Genomic DNA, 23577 nt, shown 5'->3' with positions numbered 1-23577 from the left:
GGAGGATATTCCATCACTTTAGCCCAACGACACTGAAAGAATGATGATCTATTTCCAAGCCAAGATGGAGAGTGACTCAGACAGAAATTTGATGGTGATGGGTCTCCCAAACATTGACACTTGGTTAATTGTATGTCTCCCTCAAGTCCAGAGGATTTAACATATTGAACATCTACATACTGCTGCTACAGTCATGATTCACAAGGTACATGACAATAACGCAAATACTTCCTCTGACGGCACCTTCCAAACTAGCAAGCTTTACCGCCTCGAACAAGGATAGCAGATGTTAAGGAACACCAATACCTCCACAAAACCTTCACTCGGAAGCAACTTTCCACTAAAACCTGCTACTGTCATCCAATTATCTTATTAGGTATCGCATTTTCGAGCAGTTTATTTCCAACTTCAGGTGGATATTAATTTAATCAACTGAGAACTGTTCTCATTGTCCACCCTTGTTTATGACTGTTGAAGTGGGATATGACAAAGCCAGTAAGCACAATCCACACATTTAAAAATAAACTCTTGCTGTCCTTTAATCTGCCACTATTCAACACACCAGCCAGTTTACCAATTGTAGAAGAATGAAATAACTATATCACTTCCATCTGGAGTTTGGATTCTGGTTGAATACATTCCACGAAGGTTTCACCACAAGACCTGACACATCTGAAATCCCTAACCAATCAAACATCCTTTACAACATCTCCCATCCCATGAAGTATTCAAAGCAAATAGGAACAATACATGAACTCTTTTTAATATTCCAATAAATTCCATTTTGGATCACTCGCAATATTTAGGAGTTTAGTATTTAATTGATGGTGACACCAGGACAATCCTGGAGAGTTGATAACCCTTTTACATCACAATGTTTATTTTGTGCATGTTACACATTGAGAGATTAATTTATATTTTAACATTATTTTCGTGTTTGGATTTTTAAATTACTGGCATGTGGGCTTAGTCTGGTGTCTATGACAGTGCTTAATGAACAACTTGTAAATATTTCTGTAGACTTGCTGGTTTAATTTTAAAAACAGGATGAGAGGGGCTTCCTGGAATGGAATAATGGATTTTGGGTGGGTTTTTTTTACAACAATTAGCAATTATACATTTGGCTTCTGTTAGAATAATTCAGATTTTGTTTTAAGGTTAAAATAGAAATAGCTGAAGAAACCTTTGTTTTTTAGTTCTGCAGAAGTCTTAGTTTTAACTGAGATGTCTGAGACAGCTTCTCCTGAAGACAGATAGTTTACAACTGTTGAAAAATAAATTACCTTAGTGGAAAGATTTGTTTTACAGTTCCATACCAAAGTGGATGATTAACACCATAAGGGAGAAATTTCTGTACAAGAGTTAACCTGTAAACCCACATGAAGTTTCAGCTGGGATTAGAAGGAGCAGAAGCAACATACATACATACATATATGCAGTTAACTAAATTATTATGATTTATTTTTAATCTTTAAGTCAAGGAAGTAGTCAGACTAAGAGTTAGTTAGTTAAACAAAATTAGTTAAACTGCATAAACCAAGTCAGATGCTGATACAAACAGCTTCTGTGGAAATGCAACATGACTGAACCAGTCTTAACCTGGAGCCTTACTTGAAAACGGAACACAAGGATCACCCCATACCACTCCAAGACAGACAAAGAAATAGGGTTTACTCAAGGATGGGAACAAAGCACAGGCTTTGGAGAGGAAATAGGATGGTGCCTGGGAAGACAGGAATGGCGAGACGGTGGTTAACACAGGTACCTTGCCACTTCTGCAGTGTGTGAAAAACAAGATGTTTGTTTAAAACAGACTGTCAGAATTTGAGTGATTCATTGTCTACATGACAATGTATAAATATGATGAATTCTGGTTGAGTTAGAGTGCTATCTCAGAATTTTTTTCTGAGGTAGACTCTTCTCAACATTGGCTTAATAAATGACCCGTATCTTGAGATTCCAGAGATCACTGTGTAGAACAAACACAAGACCACTTGGAGGCTTATTTTGAAGCTAAAAAAAGTCTAAGTTCAATTGCATCCAGGCAGGTTCAGATTGTTAACTGAAATTCAATTTCCAGTTTAAGTCCTATAAAACATGATTGAGGAGAGAATTCTCTCTGGTTAATTAGCACTGTAAAGGAGTATTGTTAAGATTAAGTGGGAGGAGATTTTACAATGTTTTAAAATCTTTGAGCTGCTGGAAATGGAAATTGTTTGATTTGTTCTATTTTATCTTAATTTATTTTGCATAATAAACTAAAAACCAAAAGATGCTGTAAATCACAAATGAAAACAGAAGTTGCTGGAAAAGCTCAGGTCCAGCAACCATTCCTCAGAATGGAAGTTTGAGGAAGGATCATCGAATCTGAAACATAACTGATTTCCCTTCATAAATACTGCCAGACATGAACTTTTCCAGCAACTTCTGTTTTTGTTGCAAAAATAAACTTTTGTTCTAGTGTTAACATTTCAGTGAAAGCCCACTTTCACAAAACACAACTCATCAAAAGGCAGCTTCCGAGAAGCAGAAGAATCGACGTTTCAGGCATAAGCCCTTCATTTGGAATGAGGCTTGTGAACCGGGGGGCTGAGAGATAAATGGGAGGGGGGTGGTGCCAGTGTAACTGCAGAAGATGGACTGTTCCACTGCTCCACATACCTGACAAAGAGGCAGGTATAGCTGGGTCCCATGAGGTTCATCATCTGTGAACCCCACACCACCCGATCCAACCAAAAATTCACATACCTGACTTCCTCAGTCTCAGTGTGCTCTTATCCCATTGAACTCAACTCTGCATATCTCAACATCATCCTGTCCACCTTAGTCCAGGAACTCCCCACCTACATTTGGGACACCACCCACTCCCTTCACCACTTCCACGATTTTTGTATCCCTGGCCCCTAACACCTCATCTTCACCATGGATATCCAGTCCCTGTACACATCCATCTGCCACAACGAAGGCCTCCAAGCCCTCAGTTTCTTCCTCTCATGCTGTCCCAACCTGTACCCTTCCACTGACACTTTCATCTGCCTGGCTGAACTGGTCCTCCCCCTTAACAACTTCTTTGAATCCTCCCACTTCCTCCAACCATAGGGGTAGCCATGCGCAACCGCATAGGACCCAGCTATGCCTGCCTCTTTGTCGGACATCACAGGATGACCAATTCTAGTTTAGGAAATCCCAGATGGCGGCCTACTTCCAAGATCGCAATTTTCCTTCCGACGCAGTTGATGCCCTCCAGCATATTTCCTCCACATCTTGCAACACCACCCTCGAACTCCACCCCTCCCAATGCAACAAGGACAGAACCCTCCCGGTCCTCCCCTTCCATGCCACCACCTCCGCATACATCATGTCATCCTCTACCACTTTTGCCATCTACAGATAGATCCTACCACCAGAGATACATTTACCTCCCCACCCTTACCAGAGACCATTCCCTCCGTGACTCCCTCGTTAGGTCCACGCTCCCCCCGCACCCCTCCTTCCCCCCCCCACCAGCCCACTCCACACTCCCAACACCTTGCCCTGCCACCGCAGGATCTGCAAATCTTGCACCCACACTCATCTCCGTCCAAGACCTCAAAGGAACCTTCCACATCTGATAGAAGTTTATCTGTACCTCCACTAATATCATCTACTGTATTCGTTGCACCCGATGTGGTCTCCTCTACATCGGGGACTCAGGACGCCTTCTTGTGGATGGTTTCAGAGAACACCTCAGACACCTGCACCCACCAACCCCACTGTCCCATGGCTGAACACTTCAATTCCCCCAGTCAAGGACATGCACGTCCTGGGCCTTCTCCACCAAAATGTTATCACCTGACGCCTGGAGGAAGAATGACTCATGTTCCACCTTGGGACCCTGCAACAACCACACAGAATCAATGTGGATTTCACCAGTTGCCTAATTTCCCCTCCCACCACATTACCCCAGTCCCAGGCATCCACCTCAACACCGCCCTCATGATGTCTCCATCACCTTTCCCATCAATCTGCTCCACCCTATCATCTTATCCCTCAATTTCATTGACCTATCACATTCTCAGCTACTTTCCCTCAAATCCCACCCCTCACATTTATCTCTCAGTTTCCCTGGCCCACAAGCCTCATTCCTGATGATGGGTATATCTCCGAAATGTCAATTTTTCTGCTCCTTGGATACTATATGATCTGCTGTGCTTTTCCAGCATCACACACTGGACTCTGATTTCTAGCATCTGCAGTCCTCACTTTCTCACAATTCATTAAGCCAATAGCGATATTAACTGATATCATAGCACACAAACATACTGTAGCAAGCACTGGGTTTGCAAATCATAATCATATCATAATTCCAAGCTCTTGTACTTTGATAAAATCTGCACAGTGATTATCACCAGAGAAGTCATTCTGTTGCGCCTTCTGTCACCAGAGGCACTGGTCATCTGCTCTTGAAGAGTTTTGTAGTGCAATGGGGCTTCCTCTTACTCAGAAAGGTACAATTCCCATATCAGTAGGTGGTGGCCATGGAGGTGTGCATATAACTCAGCAAAATAAGTTGATCTATTTCAAAAATCTTCAACCCCCACCAGTACAGTGTGCCCCACCATACACTAACTAAATTTTTCACACAAATGAGAAAACAATTATTATTACCCACAAATCTATGATTCCCAGATTCAGTACACACCTAACAAGAACGTAAAAGAAACTCACATCAAACTTGGTGGCGGGTGGTGGCATATCTCCACAAAATTGTTCCCTGAAGCAGTCCCCGAATGGAAGGAGCAAACCCATGGCCAGAATACGAGAGCAAAGTTTCTCTGCTTCATGCTCACCATCAAGCTGCACTTTCTCCTGCTGTCCAAAAAGCTTCTCCAACAAGGTTCTCCCTGTGTTAAAAACAATTGGAGCACACACTTAAATATTGACAGGATTTGCAAATAGGAAACAAATGCTTTTTATCAAGCAAAGTGTCCAAGTTAAATTCTCGTAGATGGTATTTAGTTTGCCATAAATAGTTGTAGTTTAGTTATGTGACATCTTCTAGCAGTCAAGGTATTAATATTAATGTTCTGTTTCGTTCTAGTCAATAAGACTTAATATTACACCAGGGAGGACCTTTGGCTGCCTTTCTGTCAAATAAAACTTGCTGAATGGCCACATTTCCAAAAGTTAAGAACGATCATAAGTTTATGATTTTATGCTGGGACAAAATGATAAAAGACCAACTTCTGAAAATCAAATGCTATGAAAATAAGCTAGATTATGTAAAGTGATGTAATTCTTTGTTCCCTTCCAAAGCCTGTTGGTGATAGTTGTATCTTGAAACCTAAAGGCGTCTTCTATGTCTGAAAATTGGCTTTCGAACTTGACTTGTCTGAAAGAGAAATGGTCACTACCTTTTGAAAGATACAACAGTATAATGTTGGAATTAAGTTCTGTAAATATAGTTGGGTCATTTCTGTGAAAAGTTCTTCTGACTTGTATTTTATGAACATTTCTTGTAAAGTGAATCTGCAATGCTACCAACCATCTGTTACATAGTCAAAAGGGGAATAATAAACTCTCTAAAACAGATTCAGAGTGATGGGATTTGATTTATGGTCTAATGATCTCTTCCTTTCCTGAATTTCTGCTTTCTGTCATTTACATAAACGATTTGGATGTGAGCGTAAGAGGTAGAGTTAGTAAGTTTGCAGATGACACCAAAACTGGTGGTGTAGTGGACAGCGAAGAAGGCTACCTCTGATTACAACGGGAACTGGACCAGATGGACCAATGGGCTGAGAAGTGGCAGATGGAGTTTAATTCAGATAAATGCGAGGTGCTGCATTTTGGGAAAGCAAATCTTAGCAGGACTTATACACTTAATGGTAAGGTCCTACAGCAGGTGGGACTAGACTGGGTTGGGATATCTGGTCGGCATGAACGGGTTGGACCGAAGGGTCTGTTTCCATGCTGTACATCTCTATGACTCTATATTACTGCCTTTTCAAAGCAACTGGCATCTTGGGGAAATCAATGAAGAGCTAACAAGAAGTAATCTCATTGGAGGTGACTAATGAACCTTAAGAGAGACCAATGGGAAATTGGGCACACACCATCAGCCAATCCATGACTGATCACATGCTGCTCATGGTTTGGTAAGGTAGAGTTCAGGAATAGGACTGACTATGACCACAGGTAGTGGCTAGGAAGAGTCAAGAAATAAAATCTAGGAGACAGTGTCACAACAAGGAGAGAAGGCAAAAGGGGGACAAAAAAGTTCACTTAACAAAACAGAAAGCAAGACACAATCCCGAAGTCTCAAGTTGGTGTTGCAAAGTGGACTAATGGAATCACTACCATTAATATGTATCATTTCTTTGTGCTTACTAGGATAAATTTAAATGCTGTAACACTGTGAAAGGTGCAGAAAAAGATGCTTGTATCTAGAGTGACCATGTAACTGCTCAAGGCGGAGATACCTTTTAGATTTGCTCTTCTAGCTTAGACTAAAATTATAAAAGACTTAATTTAGTTATGATCAAAAATATTAAATTAAACACTCCAAACAGGTCTGGATAGGCAGGCATATGTTCCCTTCATTGAGCAATGCAGTAGTTGTAGCCTTCTATAAACTGGGTTCACTACTGAGTGACCAATTAAAACAAAAGAAAACTTTACTGCCTGGTAAACTACCCCATTCACACTTGGGTGTCAACCCATTGAGCAGAACTTTTGCAGAGCGGAACAGAGTACAAACAGTATCTTAAATGAGAGGGAAAGGGAAAGGGAGAAAGTCAACTTAAGCCATCAGTATACCACATGAGAGAGAACAGGGTTACTGGCTTTACTGTAGTCTCTTGCTGGTTAAAAAAAATTCTCACAAAACTGTCACATTCAATTTTATTTTGACACAAAGAGCAATAGGCCAAAAAGAAAGAGTCCACCTTAAAATGTTATCATCAAGGTGAATATTTCCTCCTGAGGCACAGCGTTCTACAATCACACAAGAAAATGTTCTGTCCTAAAAGGTTGATACCGAATATTGAAGTGGCTGCCCTTTTTATTCTGCACTCGCCCAAAAACAGGAACTATTTTCCAGCCCCCACATCTACCTCCCCAAGAACATTGAGGATTTTTTAACTTCAAGCAATCTATCCCCACTTTTCTGGATTCCACTAGTAATACTTCCAACCATTCCTCACAAGGTAACCCAAATAACTCCAGGTATCACAATCTAGCAAACCTCCATTAAAATACCTGCACCATATTTACATCCACCTTTAATTATGTAGAGGGAGCAAAAACTGAAAACAGATTCAAAAATGTGGTCTCACTAATGCCCGACATAAAGCTGACATTTTTGGCAAAGCATGCTGGGGGGTGGGGGGTGGTGATGTGTGTGTGCCTGATTCAGTTTGCTGGACGGATAGTTTATGATGCAGGACACTAAACAGCGTGTCCAATTGTTGTACCCACATGAGGTTACCACAAAAGGTCCTACCTTCTTAACCTGACCCATCCCCCGAGCGGTGATAAACCTCCAATTAAATTCATCAGTGGTTGTTTCTCTAAAGAAAGAGCAGCCCTATGATCCTCTGGGACCATTGCATCTTTACCCAGATAACTGGAGCATAACTTTTGTTTAAAAAAAAAATGTTGAATTTTATTTCTAACAAAAGAAGAGATCCCATTAGCCTTAACTGCTTGCAGTACTGGCATACCAGAGTTTTGTTACTCATTTTATCAGAATGTTCAAACCTCTGCAGAATTCCAGGAAATAAAGAACTGTTAACTTCATATTCTCTGGTATCATACTCCATCTGGAATATTTTTGCCCACTTTACTTTTCCTGAATTGATCCACAACCTCAGATCCTATTCAAATGCAATTTTGTAACCATCTTCATCACATCTGCCAAGTTAACTCCCACTCCTTCAATCCCCTCATCCAATGATAAAAAACTGAGGCCCCAACACAAACTTCTATAGTAACCCACTCGTGTCAAATCAGAAGTCCCATCCCCAATTAAGGTTCAGTTTTCTGCCTGCCTTCCAGCCATCTCCTTTCCATTCTGCGCTACCCCCTATATCAAAAGCTCATACTTAGTCCAATATTCTTTTGTGGCATCGTCAAATGCATTCTGGAAATCCACGTACAATACCTCCCTTTCATCCAAAGCATGCTTCCAAAAATAAAAAGGACTCCAATACATGGACCGAACGTTATTTTCTTTTCACAAAACCACGCCAATCCTTCCCAATTATCTTCAGGTTCGCTACGAGTCCAGCTATAATCTCCTTAATTTATTCTAACTCATTTTCACAACAGATGTCAAGCCAAATGGTCTACAGATTCCTGTGTTCAACCTCCATCCCTTCTTGAATAAAAAAAGTTATAGTGAATACTTCCCTGTCTAATGAAGCATTTCCACAATCTAGTTAATTTTGGAAATTAACTACTTCTTTCCAGACCCTGGAACTGAGTTCCATGATTAGTTTGCTTAGCATTGCTTCCTAGGAGATCATAGTTTCATCATGTGTTTCTGTCTCGTTTTCACCTCCTAATTTCAAACTGTTACTTAAATGTTTTACTATTCTTTGAAGTGAAGACAGAAACAAAATATTTGTTCATTTTATTTACCACTTCCTTATCATCTATTGACTCCCAATTCTCACTTATGACAACCGACACCATACTTTACTAGTAGAAATTGATGATAAAGGGCAGGCCAAGCAAAAGGTTTTTACACTAATTATGCATTCCATGCCTGTTAAAGATTTAGAGAATTCTTTAAAAATTGTAGAGGTTTAGACTACTCCAAGCTAGTTTAATGGATAATGAATAGACAGCTAGTTCGGTGGCAGGGGATCTTGCAGTGCAGTGGTACAGTCCCTACTCCTGAGCCAGGAGGCCCAAGTTCAAGACCCATCTGATCCAGAAATGATGAATCCATGAAAACATCATTAGCAATTAAATACTTTTGTCACTGAGCAGGCTGCATTTTTAAAATCAGATCATACTTGGACATGGACATCTTTATCATTCCCTGAATCCAAGTTATAGTCCAATAGACTTATTTGAAATCACAAGCTTTCGGAGCACTTCACCTGACAAAGGATCAGTGCTCAAAAAGCTTGCGATTTCAAATAAACCGGTTGGACTATAACCGGGTGTTGTGTGACTTCTGACTTTGTCCACTCCAATCTAACACCAGCACCTCTACATCATCCCCTGAACCATTTCAAAACACCAACCTTCTCCTTGAAGTAGTTTGTGCCAAACTAAACTGGAAAGGAAATCCAAAACGATTGAGGAAATCCAAAAGCACAATGACATGCTGCATGTGCAAACAAATGCAAACTGACAAGTATCATCACGTCAAAAGAAATTGGATTAGAAGTAAATTTTGAAGCAGATTGCTAAAGACCAAATACAAGAAATAAATGTGCCAATAAACAAGTATGAATGTGTCTCCATGGAATATTGAGCAACATGTACATGTACAAGTAAGGCTGGTTAGTAGGCAACTCCTATGTACAGATTTTAGAACATATTTCAGCCATTTCTTGGCAGAATAAAGCAGAATCATAACTATTGCACACACAGCCGCAGTATGTAATTTTAAAAGCTTTTGCAGTGCTCAACGTATATTGAAAATTCTGGAAATATTCAGGTCCATAAGCATTTGTGTTAAGAGAAACAGCCAACAATGCAGGCCAAGAGCTTCTCATCATAATTACCTGAAAACATCACTAAATGTCAACCTGATTTTGCCTATCAAGGTTTGTTCATAGCAAATATCCGCAAGATCTTGTAACTGGAGATGTATCCTTATGAATACCCCAAGAAATGGTGCCATAACGTTTTGACCGTTCACCACTCTGCTCCAACTATTTTCTCATATCACTCAGACTGACTTAAACAGTAACATTAATTTTTCAGAAAATTGTGCCAAACCGTAAATGTTTGAAATGAGATAGAGACATATTCCCTCATCATGATTGGTGATCTTATTTTAAGATTCCAAGTGTCCCCCTCCCCCTAGTGGTGACAGTTGTGCATGGCATGTGCAATACAGAATCTTATTTTGAAGAGAAAGGGGGACTATTTGTCCACAGAAAACATTTTGTCCATTTTGCAGGGAGGAAGTAAAAAGAGAGTAATTACAAGTGAGACCACTTTAGCCATGAAATTCTGACATCAGTTTTAAGCATTCTTTTGAAAATTAAAATGTAAGCATTTGGTGGAATGAACTATTTAACCAGTATCTGTTGGGGGAGGGGAGGTGGAGAAAGCAGTTCTTGCTCAGTGAAAAAAGTTGTGCTAGCACCTGACATAAAACTATGGTGACTTTATGCTACTATTCTGCTGCTGCAATGTAGATGCATAACATCACAGTGCAATATTCTACATTACTGAAGTCAATGCAGAGTAAATGAGGTTATACAATGTGCCTGGCAAGATCAAGCACAAATCAGGCAGCAAGTCACCATGACTTTGAGTTGCTTCAGTATTGGTTTGCTTTTTTTGTTATTTGAAATGTGATCAAAGTAGAGTTTTCCATGTAAATGAATGAGACACAACATGGTAACTGGGTAGAGGAATGGAGGAGGTCCCATAATTAGATGCGGCATAACTTTATTACCATGTGGATCCTTGGAAAGGGAAGTGACAGGCTATTTGAGAATGTTCTGTCTAGAATGACAACTCAGCAGCTGGCGTGTGCCAGCAGTTTAAAAGACCAGAAGCAAGTAGCCAAATAGTGAATTGGGGGTTGAGGAGTGAAGAGAGAGAATGGAGGAGTTCAGTCATTTGGAACATGGCATCTCAGACTCAAGCTTATTTTGCACAAATTGAGATTGAAAGAGTTTCAGCTGATGTCAAGCAAAGTCAATATTTGATGCATTTCTCCAGAGATTTTAATTGCTATGAACATTTGTGCAAGAGGTAGGTGGAAAAGGTTAATACAGGAAATGATAGGAACTCAAATTCATATATTCACTCATCCTGATGGATTTGACAGTTCAGAACTTGCATATCACTGAAGACTACAATTGCTTAAAGCTTTTCAGCTTAAACTCATCAAGATAATTTGCAAAAGACACCAATTCAAAGGGAAAACCAGTACTTACTGCATTAAACCAGAGTTTCATTGGGTAGCAAGTAGAATCTGATTGTCCATGGTAATGTCTCTACCAAGATATCCAGTAACACTGATTGATAGTTACCACATAGCATGTGAATTTAAGTATGGCACAATGCCAGATATGTGGGTCAGGCATCCCAAAGACCAGCAGATCATCAACTGCAAGCTGCTTTGGCAGTTCACGACAAGCAAGACACACAGTTCTACAAGCATGAGCTAGTTGGGTATCGTCAATGACTGAAAAAAAAAATGATCTGAAGAGGAGGCACAACAGACCTGAAATGTTAACACACTCTCCACAGAAACTGCCATACCTGCTGCAGTTCAAGCAGTATGTGTTTGTGCCCAACATTTAACATGACATGCGATTCCAAAACTGGACAACACCTCCTGGATAATTCATAATGTGCAAGGAATAGAGTGCAGATTATCTGTATATATTACAACCGAAGTATCAATACAGAGAGCCCTGTCCTTTGCAGATAGAGGAAGCATGTATAAATCACTGCCTCTATTTGAACTCAACAAGGTAGGAAATCATTTAGAGTCAGAGATATACAGCACAGAAACAGGCCCTATGATCCAATTCATCCATGCTGGCAAGACATCCTAAATTAATCTAGTCTCATTTGCCAGCATTTGGCCCATATCCGTCTGAACCCAGATGCCTTTTAAAATGTTGTAATTGTGCCAGCTTCCACCACTTCCCCTCGCAGTTCATTCCATATACTCACCAGCCATTTCCCCTCTCAGTGTAAACCCATGCCCCCACCCTGGGGAAAAAGGCCTTGCCTATTTACTGTATCCATGCCCCTCATGATTTTGTAAACTTCTACTTCCTCAGCCTCCAACAATCCAGGAGTAACAGCCCCAGTCTGTTCAGCCTCCCTATAATTCAAATCCTCCAACCTCAGCAACATCCTTGTAAATCGTGCTTTTATCTTTGTAAATCTTTTCTGAACACTTTCAGGTTTCACAACATCCTTCCTGTAGCAGAGAGACAGAATTGAACATACTATTCTAAAAGTGGTCTAACCAATGTCCTGTACAGTCACAGCATGACCTCCCAACTCCAACACTCAATGCATTGACCAGTAAAGGCAAGCATACCAAATGCCTTCTTCTCTACACTGTCTGTCTAACTGTGACACCACTTTCAAGGAACTACAAACCTGCACTGCAAGGTTACTTTACCCAGCAACACTCCCCAGGACCTTACCATTAAATGTATAACTCCTGCCCTAATTTGCCATTCCAACATGCACCACCTCACATTTATCTAAATTCCATTTGCCACTCCTCAGCCCATTAGCCCATCCGATTGAGATCCTGTTTTAAGGAGGTAACCTTCTTCACTGTACATTATACCTCCAATTTTGGTGTTATCTGCAAATTTATTAACCATACTTCCTATGCACACATCCAAATCATTTAAATAAATAGACGAAAAGCAGTGGACTCCACACTGATCCTTGTGGCACAGTGCTGGTCACAGGTCTCCAGTCCAAAAAGCAACCCTTCATCACCACTCGTCTCCTACCATTGAGACAATTTTGTATCCAAATGGCTAGTTCTCCCTGTATTTCATGTAATTTTACGTTGCTAACTGGTCTACCATAGAGAAGCTTGTCAAACACTTTAATGAAGTCCATACAGACAACGTCCAATGCTCTGCCTTCAGCAATCCTCAGTTACTTCCTTTAAAAAACTCAATTAAGTTACTGCGACACAATTTCCCATGCCCAAAGCCATGTTGACCATCTGTGATCAGGGATAGAGTCACAGAGTTGTACAGCATAGAAATAGACCTTCCATGTCAACCAGATATCCCCAACCTAATCTAGTTCCACCTGCCAGCATCCGGCCCATATACCTCCAAACCCTTCCGATTCATATACCCATCCAAGTGCCTTTTAAATGTTGCAATGTCACCAGCTTCCACCACATCCTCTGGCAGCTCATTCCATACACGTACCACACTCTGCGTGAAAAAGTTGCCCCTTAGGTCTCTTTGCTATCTTTCCCCTTTCACCCTCAACCTATGCCCTCTAGTTCTGGACTCCCCCACCCCAGGGAAAAGACATTGCCTATTTACCCTTTCCATGCCCCTCAATTTTGTAAACCTCCATAAGGTCACTCCTCAGCCTCTGCACTTCAGCCTCTCCCTAGAGCTCAAATCCTCCAACCCTGGCAATATCCTTGTATATGTTTTCTGAACCTTTTCAAGTTTCACAACATCCTTCCGATAGGAAGGAGACCAGAACTGCATACAATATTCCAACAGTGGCCTAACCAATGTCCTGAAAAGCCGCAACATGACCTCCCAACTCCTGTCCTCAATACTCTGACCAATAAAGGAAAGCATACCAAATGCCTTCTTCACTATCCTGTCTACCTGCGACTCCTCTTTCAAGGAGCTGTGAACCTGCACTACAAAGTCTGTTTGTTCAGCAACACTCCCTAGGACCTTACCATCAAGTGTATAAGTCCTGCTAAGATTTGCTTTCCCAAAATGCAGCACCTCGCATTTATCTGAATTAAATGCCCACTGGCCCATCTGGTCAAGATCCTGTTGTAATCTGAGGTAACCCTCTTCGCTGTCCACTACACCTCCAAGTTTGGTGTCATCTCCAAACTTACTAACTGTACCTCTTATGCTCGCATCCAAATCATTTATGTAAGTGACAAAAAAGTAAAAGGACCCAGCACCAATCCTTGTGACACTCCACTAGTCACAGGACTCCAGTCTGAAAAACAACCCTCCATCACCACCCTCTATTTTCTACCTTTGAGCCAGTTCTGTATCCAAGTGGCTAGTTCTCCCTTTATTCCATGAGATCTATCCTTGCTAATCAGTCTCCCATAGTGAACCTTGTTGAATGCCTTACTGAAGTCCATATGCATCACATCTTCTGCTCTGCCCTCATCAATCCTCTTTGTTACTTCTTCCAAAAACTCAGTTAAGTTTGTGAGACATGATTTCTCACACACAAAGCCACGTTGACTATCCCTAATCAGAGCTCACCTTTCCAAATACATATACAGGTACATCCTGTCCCTCAGGATTCCCTCCAATAACTTGCCCACCACCGAGGTCAGGCTCACTGGTCTATAGTTCCCTGGCTTGTCCTTACCACCCTTCTTAAACAGTGGCATTACGTTAGCCAACCTCCAAGTCTTTCGGCACCTCACCTGTGGCTACCGATGATACAAATATCTCAGCAAGAGGCCCAGTAATCACATTCCTAGCTTCTAACAGAGTTCTAGGGTACACCTGATCAGGTCCTGGGGATTTATCCACCTTTATGCATTTCAAGACATCCAGCACTTCCTCCTCTGTAATATGGACATTTTGCAAAGTGTCACCATCTATTTCCCTACAGTCTATATCTTCCATATCCTTTTCCACAGTAAATATGAATGCAAAATACTCATTTAGTATCTCTCATTTTCGGTGGCTCCACACAAAGGCCGCCTTGCTGATCTTTGAGGGGCCCTATTCTCTTCCTAGTTACCTTTTTGCCCTTAATGTATTTGTAAAAACCCTATAGATTCTCCTTAATTCTATTTGCCAAAGCTATCTCATGTCCCCTTTTTGCTCTCCTGATTTCCCTCTTCAGTACACTCCTACTGCCTTTATACTCTAAGGATTCACTTGATCTATCCTGTCCATACCTTACATGTGCTTCCTTCTTTTTCTTAACCAAACCCTCAATTTCTTTAGTCATCCAGCATTCACTAAACCTTCCAGCTTTTCCTTTCACCCGGACAGGAACATACTTTCAGCAGTCCTTGCCTTTCCAAACACGTGAATCCTGTTGCTCAGACTCCTTTCCAACAAGTTGCCGATCACCGATGTCAGGGTCACCGGTCCATGACTTTTCCTTTCCACCCTTCTCAAATAGTGGCACTGAGTTAGCCAACCTCTAGTCTTCCCGCATCTCACCTGTGGGTATCGATGATACAAATATCTCAGCAAGGGGTCCATCACTTCCCTAGCTTCCCATAGTTCTGGAGTACACCTGATCTGTTCCAGGGATCCACCTTCAGGCATTTTCAGTCATCCAGCACCTCCTCTTCTGTTATTTGGACACTTTAAGATATCACTATTTATTTCCCCAAGTTCTCTAGCTTCTATTCTTGCAGTACCTCAGACTTAAAATAAAAAAAAAGAGTCCCGTCACAATCGATCACTTGGAACCATGCAGGGCTGGGCTGATAAGTGACAGATGGAATTCAACCTTGAAAATTGTGAAAGGATTCATTTTGGAAGGTCGAATTTAAATGCAGAATACAGCATTAAAGGCAGAATTCTTGGTAGTATGGAGGAACAGAGGGATCATGGGGTCCACATCCGTAGATCTCTCAAAGTTGCCACCCAAGTTGATAGGCTTGTTAAAGCAGCATACAGTATGTTGGCTTTCATTAACAGGGGTTGAGTTTAAGAGCCACAAGGTTATGTCACAGCTCTATACAGCCCTGGTTAGACCATACTTAGAATATTGTGTTCAGTTCTGGTCGCCTCGTTATGGGAAGGATGTGGAAGCTTTAAACAGGGTGCAGAGGAGATTACCAGGAAGCTACCCGGACTGGAGGGCATGTCTTATGCAGAAAGATTGAGTGAGCTAGGACTTCTCTCATTGATGCAAAGATGGATGAGATGTGACTTGATAAAGGTGTTCAAGATGTCAAGAGGCATGGATAGAGTGGATAGCCAGAGACGTTTTCCCATGACAAAAATGTCTGTCACAAGGTGACATAATTTTAATGTGATTGGAGGAAGGTTTAATGGAGATGTCAGAGGTAGGTTCTTTACAGAGTGGTGGGGGAGTGGAATGCACTGCCAGTGATGGTAGTAGAGTCAGATACATTAGGGACAGTTAAGCAACTCTTGGATAAGCACATGGAAGATAGTACAATGAAGGGTATATAGGTTAGTCTGATCTTAGAGAAGGATAAAAGGTCTGCACAATATAGAGGGCTAAAGGGCTTGTACTGTGCTGTACTGTTCTATGTAACTAGATGTACCCCTCATAAAAAAAACTGGCTGTCAGTGTTACATTTGAGAGTCCATCACCCCGACATTTTCCAAAACAGCATACTTGTTTGCGGTGGGGTTAGCCATTGGAGATTCCTGCAGTATCTACCTACCTTTCCTAGGGGTAACTCATCTATCCAATAGTATTGGTGGTTTTTCTCCTTTCCTGAAACTGCATTATCATATCCTCTAGCTCCTATAAATGCCTTATTGCCCTCTAACTGCTGCTCCAACCTATCCATGCAATCAAATAGGATTGACAAACAAACACTTTCTGTAGACATGATCATCAGTAACAAACAGAGATTTCCCATAATCTGGAAGAGCACATCATTCTTATAAAAGCCATCTTTGCACCTTTATCTACAGACCTAGAAAATTGCTGCGGTCTTACTGCCCTTAAAAAAAAACACTGTTCTAAGGTAATCTGGTTCCTATCTTTTTTTAAAAAAAATAAATTTAATCAAGAGACCGATCTCAATAAAACAAACAAAAAAAATTACCCTACTCACTATTGTAGATGTTGTAAAAGGAAGAATATGGTCAGCCTTATAACAACACATAACCATTCTCCAGCTGTGAGCAACTCCCAGTTACAGAGCTTTTGCTAACGTCAGCTGGGAATCTCAGTTTCTTTATTTTTCTTCGACCAAACTCCAAATATCCAGAGATACTTGAAACTAAGCAGCAGAGGCAGTTAGCTGTGAAAGCTCACTGCTTGGTGAGACAGTTGTGTAGATTCACTGCTCCTTTTTCCCTACCTCCGAAATGGTACCTGCTTTCTCTCTCATTTTAAAGTACTGCTGTTTTGATCTTGCTTTTCTTCAAAAGCTGATTTATTCAAAATACTGATTTATTGCTCATCACAACACCCTGACCACAGTCAACCCAGTTGATTTAAAATTGAACAAAACCTAGCTGTTAAACTGTTTTCCTTTCTCCACGGCAGAGAAAGGCCAAATATTTCCAGAATTTTCAGTTTTTTAATCCATGCCTGGAAACAAATAGGAAATACTAGAAATGCTGAGCTGATCAGGCAGTAACAGTGCTGAGTGGAACAAATTGAAAATATTCAGGTCTGTGACTTGGATTTTTTTTGTTCTCCCACTCAACACCTGAAATCAGATGTACAGGCTTCATCATATATCAAAAAGATCACTTTGTAGTTGTAGAAGTACCTACAGTACATTAATATTTTAGTGAACTCATCGCTGCTTTCAAAAGGCCTCAGCCTGGCCAGAGTTATCATCATCACCTGAAGGTGGGTGCTGCATCCAGCTCGTTATATATAGACAGCACTTCATTCATCCCATATATCAAAGTTCCTTGCAGATTTAATTTGACCATAAAATTCAGCATGCATTTAAAAAGCTGGAAATTGTAATTTTACAAATAGTAATTTTTACTAAACATAAAAAAGTGATGAATAGATAACCCATTTCAACCATTGATTACACACGACTTGTCTACACAGCTGGATATGACTAAGAATGTTTACTTGCATTTGAGCAGAAAATACAGCATGCCTGCCTTTAAACTGATCTATTAACCTGTTTGTAAACAAACCAGATGGACAATCATGCTCAGGTTTCATATCTCAAAATATTTTTGCGTTCCCTCTGGTGAATAATGTGGGTGAAACCCTTGCTGGAAAAGGGTGCTCACTAAACCTGAATTCATGGGCACATTGATGGGAATAACTGAACTAAGAAGGTACATGCTAAGTTATGAACTGCCATAAACTTACTGGTCAATTCAAGCAAATAAAATAAAAGTTCCCTATAATTGAAAGTGTATTGAACAGGTACATGAAGATGGAACGAAGTTAGGCACAGATCTGATGCTGGTTCTCTACTCTGTACATATCTTTTAATGGATACAATGGTCATGTGTAGTTTCCAACCTGCAACTGCTGTTAATAGGCTACTTAGCAACATAAGCTCTGACACACTAAAGAATTCCACAGAGCACCTGGTATCAGCTAAGTGTAACACTGCTAAATCATCAGGAACAATGCTGAAGGGTAATCCGGGAGAGCGTGCACGCGCACACACACTCCAAATGAACTTAGTCCCAGGCTTATGCCAACTATTGTCAACATAGAAAGCAACGGATCCCAGGGATAAAGGGCTTATCACATGAAGAGCCGTTGAAGATTCTGATCTGTACTCAATGGAGTTCAGTATTTGCAGAATACTGAAGGACCTGGATAGCACGGACATGGATATGTCTTTCCTACTAGTGGAAAGAACAAGGATCTAGGACCCAGGTCCCAGCCTCCAAGTGAAGGGATGTCCCTTTAGAACTGGGATGCGGAGGAATTTCTTCAGCCAGAGTGTGGTACATCTGGGAAGTCATTGCTGCAGAAGCCTGTGGAGGCCAAATCATGGTGTATTTAAAGACAGATATAGATAGGTTCCTAAATAAGAATGGGATGAAAAGATTACAGGGAAAAAGCAGGAGAATGGGTTTGAGAAACAAGCCACACTTGAACAGAGCAGCAGACTCAATGGGCTAAATGGCCTCATTCTCCGCCTATATCTTACTGTCTTACAATTACAGCTGTACTCAAAGGTCATGAATGTTTGGAATTCATTTCCCCATGCGAACAATGGGCGTGGTAACAGATCAAGTTTAAAAAGTGTCTAAAAAGAGGATGTTGAGATAGTGAACAGTTATCACCTGAAAACAGAACAATGAAAAACCAAAATCTGCAAAAGTAAAAGCAACAGGAGGAAGAAAACCCATTGCATGTGCTTTTTCATGCGACCACTCTAGGTTGACTCAACTCCTGCATATCAGAACTGAAGACCTTGGGAGCGTATGAAGTGGAAATGAGATAATCCACTCATCCTAAAAGAAAAAAAAGAGAAAGATGGAGAACGACAGGTTTTTGATTGACAAGGGAGTTGACTGGGTGGATGCTGGGTAGAGCAGGGAGGAAATTAGGGGAGTCATGATCTTACACACTGCAGATCAGATCTATTATTGCATCTAAATGTTAGGTTAGGTCCTATAGCAGAGTTGCAGAATGGACTCACTTTTCCAGAGACAGAGAGCAAAACAAACAAAAAAAAAATCACATGGCATTAATGTTTGCAATATAAAATTGGAAACATCAACTGCCGAAAACAAAATGATTTTCAGAATCAATTTGCTTTTCCTGGTTAATTTTACACAATAAAGAAAGATGCAGATTTTTCAGGCGTGATCAAATGTGACTCTTGAACTAATTGGCCAACCAAGAAAAGCTCAGAAGATGAACACTGTTCCAAACAACCATCATAAAATCAACTTAAAAAGCCACAAAGGATCACATCAGTGGTGCAGTGTTACGAAACACATCCTTGAATTCTTCAACCTAGGGAATTCCATCAACATCAACATCAACAACCTGTATTCATATAGAACCTTTAACATCAAACAATCACAAGCTTCACAGAAACACTGCTAATTTAGTTAGGTGGTAAATCTACAATGGAAGAAAAACATACCATGCAAGCAACTATTTCCAGAGTTCACAGAATGCTTTGAGTGAGCGAATTTCTGAAGACAGCACATTCTGGAACCAACTGATGAGCACATTTTATTGGAAATGATAACACGTAACGTGGAAGGACGAACAAACTTTGCTAGGTTAGGACATAGATCAATACTGACACACAAAGACAGGGGATATACTTCAACTAAAAATATAAAAACAAAAAATCTAATAAAATACTACCTAAGTATTAAACAGTGGAAGAAAATGTTAAAAATTGCACAGTGGAAGGTCAAATGATTGTTCAGCATTTAAGAAGGACTGCAGAGAGCGAGTAGAAAATTAAACAAAATAAAAACAGGAAGAAGAAATTAGATCATGAGAAGGAAACCTGCATGAAATATTTTTCGTCTGAACTAAATTGGCAGTGTTCCTGTGAAGCTTGTGATTGCTTTATGTTAAAGGTGCTATATGAACACAGGAAGTGGTTGTTGTTTGCAATAATAAATGTGATGTTGGAATTCCCCAAGCTGAAGAATTCAAGGATGCATTTTGTAATACTGCATCACTGATGAGATCCTCTGTTCAATATATCATTTCAGTTTCATAACACTAATCTTTTGTTATAAATTCAGTATCTAATGATCTTATACTCTACAACTACCTGATGAAGAAGCAGCACTCCGAAAGCTAGTACTTCTAAATAAACTTGGACTATAATCTGGTGGTGTGATTTTTTAAACTTGGTCCACCCCAGTCCAACACCGGCCCCTCCACATCATAACTATTAAACAAGGCTATTTAAATTATATAGGAGAGACTCCTATTGTTAGTTCATCTAATTTCTTTTTAAGAGTGTATTTGAACAAGGCATAAACAAAAATAAAATTCCCTTTAGCAGAGTCATCTGTCATGCAGGATTCATACTACCCTCTTCCAAAAAAGAGAAAGTAAGTGGTTTTCTGAAAGGAAAATGTGAACTGGATTGAAAAAGTAACCATAATCAGATGGTTAGCATTGGTTTTGCCCTCCTAAATCACAAATGGAAATCACATATTAAAAAAAAGGAAGATTATCTTTGAAGAAATATGGTTGAAGATGCCTTAAGCATCTAATGAAGTATTCTTGTTCAAAATTATTGAATTATACCTTGTAAAATTATTTGCCATTCCACCTATTTTGTAGGCTGAGTTACAAAGAAAAAACTTCATTGGAAAAAAAAAGACTTGTGGAAAGGAGATTCCACATCAACAAATCCAAAAATTAATCAGTCAAGAGTTTAAGTAATTCTCCAGGAAACCCTCTTACTTACCTGTTCAAAACGTAAATTACACCACGTGATGCAGCCTTAGTTAACATGATATATTCACAACCTTCTTATAAACTTGATACAAAGTTTGTTTAGTCCTATTTAAAGTGGAATTAGCTTTGTGGTTTGGGAGCTGTGTTCAAATTAAAGAAACCAAATCTTCTGTACTGTTTTACAGATTTATTTCAGCACAATTTTAGATATTTTCTCAATGTACATCTGGAACAAGCTGATTTTGAACCTTTGCCTCCTGGTTCAGAGACAGGGACACTACCATAAGATCCCTCGCATACAAAAGTACACAAAAGATGGAGTAGGCTGTTTGGCCCCTCGAGTCTGTTTTTGCTAGTCGATAGGATTATGGCTGATCAGATGGTGGGCCCAATGGCATTTCCCTGCCAGTACTCCATAATCCTCAATTTGCTTGCACTATACATCAATATTCTGTTTACCACAGACTCGCATAGATCTAGTCCCATCCACTTCGGAAGAAATTTCGAGAACAAATGCCCTACAATTGATAATCATTGTCAGTCAGGCTATGAAGGGCTTTTGCCCAAAATGTCGATTTTCCTGCTCCCCGGATGTTGCCTGACCTGCTGTGCATTACTAGCGCCACACTCAGATTTATTTCTGGTCTACTCTCGGATGAAAGCAAAACTATGATCATTGCTAGAGTTTCCAACATCAGTTGGGATGCAAAATTGAATTGGCAAACCATGAGACCTCACCACAGGATCTTCTATGGCAAGGAAATTTGGACCCAAGTTGTCAATGGGCAGGTCATCATCCATTTTACACCCCCAAAGTTGAAAGCTCCAGTCTAGGGGGGTGCGGGGTTGGGGGGGGGGGGGGAGAGAACCTGGCCAAGGTACTGAATCAGGAGTCAGGATAATTTGCTTTATAATAAATTAGCTCAAACAAACATGAAGATGCCCAACATGGCATTCATTAGGTGGTTATCATACCTGAAAAATTCATTAGGATTCCATGTACAGCAAACAAACAGGAGACAGAAAGGGGAAATGCCCAATGTAATATATTTGGATTTTCATAAGGATTTTGATAAGCTCGTACACATCAAGTAACTTAACATAAGAGCATATGGCAATAGAGATAATATACAGGTTCAAGATCCTTTATCCGAAATGCTCGGGACCAGCTGCTTTTCAGAACTTTTCGGTTTTCAGAACGTGACAGTTTTGTGGTGAAATTTCCAAAAATCTTACGGAGAAGCAGACTTCTAACTAAGAATGTTTGGCCACGCCCACTGACATTGCATCTGAGTGACATATTGAGTGGGTATTGACTTGGCAAACAAAACTGCCAAACAAACAAAAACAAACAAACCTTGTTAATGAGAGAAAAAAAACACTTAAAAAACCTTCAGATTTTACAGCTTTTCGGTTTTTGGATGTTTGGATAAAGGAGCTCATACCTATATTAGCATGAAGTGGAGGACTGACCAATTAACAAGACAGTTGGGAAGCGAGGGCCATTTTCAAGACAGTAACCTGTACTTAGTGGATTGCCACAGAGATCAGTGAGAGCACCAACAATTATTCACAAGATATATTAATGTCCTGGAGGAGGCCAGCAAATGTATAATAATCATTTCTCCACGTCAAATACATGTGGGAAGGCAGGATGACGACAGTCTACCTAGTTATAAAAGAGTGTAAACCAGTAGACAAAACTCAGATGAAATATAACATGGGGGAAATATGATGTAATACACATTAGTAGGCAGAATCAGAGTTGAAGATATTGGAAATGGACTTCAGAAAGCTACCCTGCCAGCTCAAAGCTGATCCCATCAAACTATAGTCATTTGTTCAAAATAGACACATGGATGAATGTGCAAAGTCATCCACCACTGTCAGTCCTGATCAGTACTGAGTCTTCCTCAAAAAAATTCCTAAAATTGTAATCTCTCAAAAACTTCAAGCAGGGGAAACTAGCCATTTCCCACTGCTACAAAAGCAGTAGCAACACAAGAGGCACTCTCCACCAGAAACAAAGCGGAAATTGCTGGAAAAGCTCAGCAGGTCTTGAAGTACCTGTGAACAGAAATCAGTTAATGTTTCAGGGCCGGTGACCCTTTCTCAGAAATTATTTGCTCAGTTCTGAGGAAGAGTCACCGGAACCAAAATGGCAACTTCGATTTCACTTCACAGATGCTGCCAGACCTGCTGAGCCTTTCCAGCAACTTCCGTTTTTGTTTGATTTCCAGCATCCACAGTTCTTTGGTTTCTCTCTACTAACACTTTGCTGGAAGAAACTCATACAAATGAAGTGGTTCTTAGAGTGAATTAGACTGCAAGGCTCGAATAGGGGCGGGAAAAGAGCAAATTTGTCCACATGAATGTCATGCATCCAAAGGCATTAGTGTCAACAGGAATTTGTAACAAAATGTTAACAAAACATTCCATTGAGGCCTTTGAATCAGAAGAGATTCTGACAGGGAGGTGAAACAGTAATAAGGGCAGGGTCAAAACAGTTAATTGATCCTTAAATGGGCAAAGACATAAGACATCCATTCTAGGTCATCTATTGATCATATGAAACAAGATGGGAAATTTGATAAGGAAATGCCCATAAAGCTTAACAATTGTCTAAAG

At 40.3% G+C, this 23577-nt stretch overlaps 1 protein-coding gene across 1 annotated transcript in view; it reads right to left on the bottom strand.

The window, feature by feature from the left end:
• The window catches only part of fmn2b (formin 2b), a 451369-nt gene that overhangs the window by 389986 nt on the left and 37806 nt on the right, over window positions 1-23577 (bottom strand). Inside the window, exon 2 of the mRNA XM_060830804.1 lies at window positions 4708-4883. Coding sequence (XP_060686787.1) covers window positions 4708-4883 — 176 coding nt within the window. The remainder of the gene's footprint in view (window positions 1-4707; window positions 4884-23577) is intronic.

The sequence above is a fragment of the Hemiscyllium ocellatum genome, chromosome 10 (assembly GCF_020745735.1).
Source record: "Hemiscyllium ocellatum isolate sHemOce1 chromosome 10, sHemOce1.pat.X.cur, whole genome shotgun sequence".
NCBI lineage: Eukaryota > Metazoa > Chordata > Chondrichthyes > Orectolobiformes > Hemiscylliidae > Hemiscyllium > Hemiscyllium ocellatum.
The sequence above is the reverse complement of the archived record's forward strand: the minus strand, read 5'-3'. Positions and strand labels throughout refer to the sequence as shown.